General features: G+C 38.2%; 1 protein-coding gene across 3 annotated transcripts in view; it reads left to right on the plus strand.

Moving 5' to 3' along the window:
- The window catches only part of arl15a (ADP-ribosylation factor-like 15a), a 118,969-nt gene that overhangs the window by 59,401 nt on the left and 49,373 nt on the right, over positions 1-10,195 (plus strand). For all 3 annotated transcript variants that reach the window (XM_032515385.1, XM_032515384.1, XM_032515386.1), the window contains exon 4: positions 3,401-3,609. In XM_032515385.1, the coding sequence (XP_032371276.1) occupies positions 3,401-3,609 (209 nt within the window). The remainder of the gene's footprint in view (positions 1-3,400; positions 3,610-10,195) is intronic.

The raw sequence follows: 10,195 nt of genomic DNA on the forward strand, positions 1-10,195 counted from the left end.
TCCCATTCTACTTTTAGAGACTCTAGCAACCACAAGTAACTCTGAATCCTGGGAGCGTAACGCTCTAGTGGGGCAATAAGGTTCTAAGAGCTCTTTTAGAAATGTTGGTGCTAGACCATTTAGAGCTTTGTAGGTCAGGAGAAGGATTTTAAATTCTACCCTGGATTTTACAGGAAGCCAATGCAGAGAAGCTAATACAGGAGAAATATGATTTCTTTTCTTAGTTCTTGTCAGAACATGTGCTGCAGCATTCTGGATCAGCTGGAGAGTCTTAAGGGACTTAATGAGTTTTATGAGTTGATTACAAGGAGTTAATTCATATTTTTCTGATTATTTGTTTGTTATTTCCAGAACTTAATTAGTTAGGTAATTGATTTGGCTACAGCCATTCATTATTGTATTCACACAATCAAAATCCATATAGTGAATGAATGAGGCAATACGTCTGGCAACTGATGAGTCAGTAAGAGACTTTCATTGACATGCTACATTTAAATGGTTGTTCATTTGTTTAACGTTTCATTTCTTATACTGCACATTAACTTTTAATTCTTGTGTTTTATCTGTTTGTGTTTTATCTGTTTTTATTTGTTTAACTGTTTTTTTAACTGATTTTGTGTAAAGCACTTTGAATTGCCCTTTTGCTGAAATGTGCTATACAAATAAAGCTGCCTTGCCTTGTCATACTATTACTTCTTGTGCTGCACTAGCTGACCTTTTGGCTAATTACCTATCATTGAAATCTAAACATATAAAACATGTGTTTTTTAAATGAATTTAATTACAAGTATTATATATATGAAATAATGCAAAGAAAGAAAGGTGTAATAGAGCAGGGAAGTAAAAGGAAGGCAGACAAACGGAGCAAAGGAATGAAGTCTTACTGCACTCATTTGATTAATGATATGTAGTAGGGCTGCCAGTATCCCCCAAGAATCATGATGTCATGTTTGGAAATCCTCCTGTCAGGCCAATAGGTGGCAGAAGTTGCCAACGAGCTCCAATGAGATTTGACGGACATTCCACCATTTCCGGGCAAATATGACAGAAACATCCTAGTCAATCTCTCAAGTGCCACTTTGTCTGATAGCTTTCCACTCCAGTGAGAGGTGTGAGTAGAAAGAGTGGGGGCGGAAAGAAAGAAGGGAGGGACAAAATGAGAGAAGGGAGGTAAATGTCACTGAGAGTACTTCGTGATGTTTAAACATTCGCCAGCCTCACAGTTCGTCACTTCTTGGCAACTACCTTACTATGAGCAACAATAACAAAACAACAGTTCACAAGATTGCAAAAGAAGTAATCTCACTAGACAGAGGAGGATAATTTTAACCAGAGAATGGACAACCTTGTAAATGCAAATGCATGTACTTGCGAATGCAATGTGATAGGACCCTTTGTAGTTGTAGTGTGCATTTGGTGCTGACAAGTTTGGTAATTGTGTAGATTAGAACAGCAAATTCGACCAGTTTAATGGAAAACATGTTGAGAAAGAACAACATTCAACTGAGTTAATGAAGTGTAATCAATGTTTAAAAGCATTTTTTACACGGCTTTTACACTTTGATTATATCTGAAAGTAAAATAGCCAATACTGTCATGTATTTGAGAAAGAAAAGTGACAATGTACAGTACGTGGCTGGAAACTGTAAAATGTTCCTCCTCATTCCTGCCTTACTTGAACATCTTCTTGAACAATCATCTTTTTCAAAATGAGTCTGATGTTTATTTCCATGTTAAGGATAACTTGCCTCTGTTTTTACTCTCCACTTTACATCTATTTTTTTTTTTAGAGAAAGAAACTTCCCTTCTGTTGGCTTGAGGTTTGTAATTTCCTCATTTAAGGAAATCAGCAGCTGTGGCCAACTTGTGTTTAGTCAAGTTGCAATGGATTTCAATAGTTACAGAGAAGCAAGATGCCCAAATGCCAAAGGAGCATGGGTTACATGGAGGAAGTGACTAACATATCATGGTTTGTGGTGTCGAGTGAGTTTGTCAGCATCAATGAAGAGAGGGCGACAGCAGAAGCGGTCTTGTGGCAGTCATTCCTAACCTTACTAAGAACCTTATTTGCCCCCATGGACTATGGATAAAGTAAGAAAGGTTGGATATGTTCTTGTAAAAGGGTAAGTATAATCAGATCCAGAACACTGTAGGTGTTTGCAGCCATGTTTAAGCCATAGTTTGTGTTGCAGCACCTGTTGTTTATTTCCCGTTTAATATGTTAATTGCATGTAGCAAGTACACCAAGGCACATTCATTGCAAGTAAAAACTTGCTGGCAATGAATTGGATTCTGATAATTGATTCCTTTTTTAGAGTTTTGGGTTGGATTTTTCTTTTTTTCTTTACTGTAAGAGTATTTTTGTTTTGACAGGGGCATGAGTGCAGAATATAAAGGGACTTTATTGCCCTGAAATTGGCCTGTTAGGAAATGCCCTGGGCTAAGCTAAGCTAAACTAAGCTTAACCAATCACATGGCAATGTTTTGCTTCAGGTGGGAAATGGTTATGAGGTTTAGGTTAACCAAATTTATAAAGCATGTGGGATTTGGCCAGACCATGAGCAACTGCCCTTACTTTATATTGAAGAAAATGGACAAGAATTTTTCTTATGGACCATAACGATGTTATGAAAATGTATTTCCTCTTCAAAAGCATTGCCTACTGTCAGTGAGCAAAAGGGCGGGCTGGTAGTGAAGCAGAAAGGGGTTCGTAGCAAGAGGGACTCAAAGGCTGACTTTTTATAAGCATGTAGGTCTCTTCTTAAAACTACTCACACTAACAAATAAAGTTGCTGTAAACTAAACCATTGGGATCTGAATTTCTTGCTCCAAATTAGCACACAAAAAGGACCATGTCTAGATCTACACCTGTGTCCTAACAACGATACTGCTGATGTTTGACTTTTTAAAATCCATGTTTCATTTAATAATTTTCCCTCAAATGATTGCATACCATTCCAAGCATTACAGCAGTAATTGCTTAGATGTTTTTAAATATATACAGTATAACTTGGTGTTCTCCACTTCAAAATGCTATGATACATCATTTTCAACACATAAATTAGACCAAGGTTCAATTTCCATAATAAAATTACACTTGTTGATTCAGTTTTTTTTTTTTTTTTAATGTAGTGTCTTGATGTGCTTTGTTCTGTGTATGTTTCATAACATTCCAGAATGGATTTCAATACTTACTAATGTTTAATACTCTGTTCTGAACTCCGATTGATTGCGAACAATATTAATTATTTATTTAATAGAAATCTCTTTGTATTGGAGCTAAGTAAGTTTATTTAGAAACTGATAATTATGAGATTGTTACATGATGACAGTAACATCAACTATGGCAATGGCTACTCGCAGAAGTTGACACATTTATTTGCATCACATCTGTCTACAGGAGCCGACAATATTAAGAAATATTGGAGTCGTTACTACCAGGGGTCACAGGGTGTTGTCTTCGTATTGGACAGCGCCTCATCGGATGAGGACCTTGAAGCAGCACGTAACGAGCTCCACTCAGCCCTGCAGCACCCGCAGCTCTGCACGCTACCTTTTCTCATCCTCGCCAACCACCAGGACAAGCCTGCTGCAAGGACGCCAAGCCAGGTAACCTAGCTGGTTTACAGTGCTATTGTTAATTAATTTCATCCCATGCATCTCTATCTGCAATTCACTTATTCATAATACATTATTGATTGCACACATTCAGACAAACACTCACCAGTAAATAAGTATGCACATACATTACATTTTTAATTTGCACTCTGGAATAAATAGTTGTACACAATGGGTCTGCTATGATTGTTAACAAGTTAAAGTGGGTTGTTTTAGAGCTGAAGTCTAACTAAATTGTGCATCATATTTGTGTCAGTCCCATAATTTAAGAACAGACTTTACTACTTTCTAGTGGTGGTGGCATAGGGGGTTGTGTGTGCCCCTATGAACCTGGAAGCGGTGTTGCTGGATACGTCACCCCAGGTCGGGTCTCTCAAGGCAAATTGGTCCCCTGTCAGGGGCCAAACTAGAGTGATCAAAAGATCTCTATAAATAAGTGTTTTGGGAAAAGAGAAACCTCATCCGGAATAGGGAAACCAAGGCCTCCTCCTGCAGCCAGGCCTTGAACAGGATTTTGCAGGCAAGTCCCTTGTAGCTGGCGCGTACCAATTGGGCCTGTTAAGGCTCAGCCCCAACAAATAACATGGGGCTAATGCCATGTGGCTCACCCCCTGTTAGGTGTTGGGGTGGACATGCCCTCTGTGGAGGCAAAGTTGTAAGACTTGCAAGCTTTATCTTTTTGGGAAGGTTGCAGATAATCAAAAAGCTCCCCAGGGCAAGGTGCCAATGAATGGAACAGAGTCAGTGTTTCCCCTACGATTGTTTGCCCTACCAAGTGTCATTGTTTCTTTTAAATTGAGCTACAGATATACAGGAAACGACGTAATGACTGTAATTGAGTGTATTGGCAGTTTAATTTTGAGAGTTTGTTTTTATTTCTTGTTTCCCTCACCTCTGATACCTGCTGACAGTAAATTGACGTTTTTACAGTGCTGTGCCAGCTCCAAAATCCTGAAGAAACAACAACAATCCCAAAGCAAAAGCTCTCCCCGTCTTGCCTCCGGCTCACACAATCCTACGCAGTGTGTGCGCAGCTGGTGTAGCAAGTTAAAACATACATACATTCCGCAGCACATACGCTTTGCATACTTAATGCGTTCAATGTAGCCAAAGTTGCGCAGCCTTGCCCCTATTTTCAACTGTTGCTAAAAAGTTGTGTGTATGTAAATGTGTTTTTATTTATTTTCAAAAAATATGTGCACTAAACCACAATTTTGCAAGCGGTCCCACAGTTAAATGTTTGGACACTCTCATAAATAGTTGTTTTTTTTGCTGTTGTTGTTTTTGTTTTGTTTTTCCTTGCCAGTAAATGGTCCATGAAACAGCTGTGGAGCTCTGGAGCACAGATTCCCCCAATTTTTGTTCACCTATATGTTTAACCCTTAGTGAAGTATTAAGATTCTGCTGTTATTTCTTTAAAACTAGAGATATGAATTATGACTAGCATTGCTCTAATTTCAATAAATTAGCGCATGTCATTTTGCAATAAGCATGTAAGGCTGTAGATTATCATAACATCAGCACTCAAAAGTTAAATACTCACTCCAGTTTCATCCATGTTCTTTAACTGAGTTGTCTTTTGTTTGTTGTTTTTTGTAACTTTATTTTTCCAAGTTTCCACAGTACAATTGTACAACCGAGTTGTGTTCAGGGCTGCAGACTCTATATTATGTTGGGCAGGTTTTGCCCTACTAATCATCTCTGTGTTTTGACTGAGTAGGAAGCAATATACTTCTATCTGAGCATCTTACCAGAACTGGCCAACGCAGAACCCCCATGATTACACATCTTTGTGTCCTTTTTTCCCTTTTGTCTTAAATACCAGTTTGCCACTCCACCAACAAAACAGGATGTCATAGTAAGAATATAGTAGAAATGTCATTAGTAGTCATGGAGTAGTAGTCTCTCTGTCTCTCTGTCTCTCTCTCTCTGTCTCTCTCTCTCTGTCTCTCTCTCTCTCTCTCTCTCTCTCTCTCTTTCTCTCTCTCTTTGTGTGTGTTTGCTAGCCATGCTCTACCATTCTACCTCCCTCACACAAGGATCCTCTTGGAGTAGGATGTTATGGATACCACTCCCAGTTCAATGCTCTTATGTTTCAAGAACCTCACTTTACTGCACACACACACACACACACACACACACACACACACACACACACACACACACACACACACACACACACACACAGACAGACATATACACAAGCATGCATCATCTGCGGAGGCCAATATTTAATGTTTCTGAAGGATAAAGACCACCGGTGTTGCTGCTCTTCTGGAATGGGAAATGACATTGGAAATAGTTCTGTTCCAGATTCTGTTGTGACCTGGTGCCTTTGGGGACAACCTATGACTCCGCCTGAGTCAATGTAACTTAGTTTACTTGAGCACAAGCCGCTATAGTCACAAAAACCCACTCATTTTATTGATATTTTAAATGGCAACTACTTGCTTTAAGCCTGACAACACTGGTCTCTTTGTTGGCCCTCATAACGTAGCCTATTAATCTTAGGCTGTGAGCTGCCCAAACGTGCACACTGGACATAGCGTGATGCGACCTCTGCCATATTCGATCAGTCTCTGGAAGTATTGACTTTTCTGAACGGTTTGCAAACACTGATTACACGTGAGACTGGCTTATGTCACCTAAAGGCCTTTTTTGCATGCTGTAGGGAGGGTCATTTCAGTTTATAACGAATGACTTACATAAAGTGAGTTTAGCACGATGGCAGAGGATGGTGATGTCAGTACTGACACAGATGTTTTCATACTGTGTCTACGTCTATGAGCTTAACATAATTGGTTGTGTGAGAAATTCTGCTTTGTCCTTATTGCTATGTTGTATTCATGTGTCTGCAGGATCACATTCTTTTTGTTGTACATGCACTTACATTAAACATAATAACATACATTTACCCATGCAGTTTATTGCAATTTCTTATTTTTAATTGGTATAGAGCTACTATCAATTTCTTTCTACAAAAAAGGGCAACATCCACATTCATACATCCTATTTAGTCCATTCATGACATGCTGGTGGTTTTAAATCTTAAGGCTTTAAAATCCGCTGTCATTGGTGACAGACATCTTTAATTAGTTCAACAGAAGATATAATAATTTATTTGTACAGGGTGCTGGACTGGTTGAACTGAACCTCAGTTGTAGGTACAAAAGAGATTTTGGCAGAATTTGGCATGGTAAGTATGTAGATATTCTTTGTGATAAATTTTTGTGTTTAAAATGACAAAGTCATTATGAGTGTTACCTTGCCTGTGTGCACATTATCATCTGACTCATGGCTGTGTCACTGAAGGAGCTTAGTGTTCAGTGACTCATGAGTAACCTCTGCTAAGATGAAACAAAATTTTAGACCACCTATGAAAGAAATCATTGACTCCACCTCTTCTCTTAAACCTTGTTTCTTTGCCTCGACTCTGTATGTCAAGCTCATGAACTCAGTTATTATAACCCTTGCTTGTTTTCCTTAATGACAGTCTGGCTTCAGGTAATATCGTGTGTTACTCTGTTAAAAAATAAAACAGAAAAATAATAGAAATAGTAAGACCACTGAACCACTGGGGAATGCAAGACGGGAAAACCCTGTATGTGTTAGCCAAACATTTGCTCAACATCCGCAGGGGTCTCTTCCTGCAGTTTATTTTCAGTTCTCCCCATGCTATCGTTTCACTTTCACCTCTGTTATGGGACTTCACAACTTTGGGAAACATATATTAAAAAAGAAATAAAATATACGTCCTGTGATAAAACATGTATACAGCATGGTGATGCAAATAAAAACAGAGATTGACCCTTATAGATCAAACAAACTAACGTACAGTATTAACAGTAAATGCATGGTGCTTAAAGCCACATGAGTTGACTCTGTTAAGCTCAACTGTTTCCATAGAGTGCTGTGATGTCATATTTAAATTTCTACCATATAACAACCTGTGAACATTTTTTCTAAAGCAGGGAAAGAATTAACATGTCAATCTATCTTGCTGTATATGTTTGCTAAGCATATGGCTCTGTTGCAGCAATAACAGCCTCTATTAGCAGCCATCACATACCCTCATGATCCTCCTTACTAAAATAAAAATATGTTCTTCCTAATTGTAAATTAAGATTTGCTCGTAATTGTAATTAGTTACACAATTGAGAGGGTCTAGTTATTTGGTATGGCACATTGTTTCTTAGTCCTCTAACTTGTGTGTATTGTTTGTCTTCAGGTAGTTTGGGAATATTTATGTGTTCACATTACTTATTTATAAAGGTTGTCAAAATGCTCTACTGTAGAGCAGAGTTGCTTAATATTAAATGAAAGTTACACTAAAAGTACCAAGGTACATGTCAGAAACAAGTGAACAACCAAGAAACAACCACTCTTAGCACTGGCCTTTTGTGGTCCAGTGTAAGTGCAGCGTGTCTCCTCAGCTGAGTATAAAAGCACAATTAAAGATATGCCACTTTCTATTTCCAAGATTTTATCATCCTCAGGATTGTTGGAAGCATCACAGCAAGACCTCAGAGTGAACCCTAGAAAGTGTCGGATTATGTACTGTGTGTCCAACTGCACTTCTAAAAACACTTATCACATACAGTAACACTCTTTTATTTAGGTTATCTGGAGTATGTGTGCTTGCACTGTGAATAACCTCTGATTAATGTATTCAAATCTGCTTTAGTTGAATGGTTAGGGGGTTATTTATACGCTATATGTCTACATTAAAAGGTTTAAAATGTACAATGAAGCATACGGTAAGTGCTGTTTTTCTATTACCAGAAACTTGTTTTGTAGGAAAAAAGCTTAAGAGGGTAAATGTCATCTATTGCTAGGACATTTTCAGCTTGTCCAAGCTCCCACATCAATACCAGTAAAAGTGGCTACATCAGTCATACAGCCTTGTCTTATTCATCAGGACCCAAATAATCTCACAAGCACATGTATTCTTTAAAGGTCTCATACAAGACACCATATATACCCAGTATGATACGTATCTTTTCATTATTTATTAGCATTTCCATTAGCTTTTCCCTACTAAGGGTCAGTGCACATTGCTTTGAGATGTTTTGGCCAATGGAGCTACTTCACTAAAACTTTTGCTTCATAGAAGCTTGACACTCATTAGGTCTTCACCAGGATAGGCCAGTGACTGTGTACAGATTCTGTACTTCTGAGAGAAGGTGAATATTTCTTAACCATGATAAGATTGAACTGTAATTTGAAGCGGTATTTAATACTTCTGAAAATATTACATTGCAAAATAGAAGCAATCACTTTTTTAAATGTTCTTGGCCTTAATATTCTGCAGATACAACTTCAAAGTAATCTGAAAGTAAATGTTTAAATATTAGCAAAATGCAGGTAATGTGCAAAGGTTGTAATAATGTTTAAGAATACTGTAATCAATAACAGTTTGAAAATAACATTTTCAACCAGAGCCATAACCTTTGATCCAACATAACAATTTTCTCCGGAAAACTCAGGGTGGTTACATCCTTGGTAATCCCTTTGAAATGTTTAAACAATTTAAGCATGTCTTAATGTTTATTAGACAGGTCACTCTGAATTAAAACAAGAAGTCATGTGTATGGTTTTGTACAGGATATACCATATGTGATGTGTGGATTTAATACTGCAGGCCTTGCCACAGTGTTCCCCTTTAATCCCCCAACTCATGTATCTTCCACATGGACTACGGTTTCATGGGGACCTTCTGACATTTAGAACTGTCTTCAACCTCTTAGAGTTGATGACGCATGTGGGGACAAAACTGGATTTATTCAGGTGAGCTGAGATTGAACTAAACTAAATGTGACCACAAGTAAACATATGTTTTATGTTTTACGTGCTGCTATATTGCACCCAACTATTTGCAGCTCAGAAGGATCCCTACCAACAAATCTAAAATAAACTTTCACCCAAAAGAGTAATTTACATGCCAGTTATGAAAGGGGCGAGGGTTAAGCGTAGGGGGCGGCTCAGTATCACATGTAGACCACACATACATTTTATTCAAATCGGATGATATTTGTCATGTAAGGCGGATTTCCTGTTGCCAGCGGGGGCTGCTATGACCAAAAGTCAATTTTGGCCTTTAGATGTCCTCAGGCCTGGACCCTTGTCAAACAAGAGAAATCTCGGGCAGATATGACAATGTACACTGAAGTTACAACAACTTCTTCGTTTATCGATAAATGCTCAAAATGGCCATTGAGTGTTGAGATTGTACAGACCAAATTTGAAGTTCATCAGATGAAATCTTTATTAAGAGTTTGTTAAAGTATAGCACCTTGACTTGTAGGTCTACTTTCTGTTGCCACTAGGGGCGCTATGACTTAGAGCCAGTATCAGCCTGCAGACGTCAGGGTGGGACTCTTATGAATCCTGAAAAGTTTCGAGCCAATTAGACTTTTTTCTTTAAATAACTCATCTTTAACGTCTTAAGATGGCACTGACCAAAAGGTGATCGGATGAAATCTTTAGAAGGAGTTTGTTAACGTACGACACGTGGAAATGGCCAAAATCACACTAATTTCAAACTTTCAGTTGAAGGTCCCATGACATGGTGCTATTT

This window comes from Etheostoma spectabile, chromosome 5, assembly GCF_008692095.1.
Source record: "Etheostoma spectabile isolate EspeVRDwgs_2016 chromosome 5, UIUC_Espe_1.0, whole genome shotgun sequence".
NCBI classification, from domain to species: domain Eukaryota; kingdom Metazoa; phylum Chordata; class Actinopteri; order Perciformes; family Percidae; genus Etheostoma; species Etheostoma spectabile.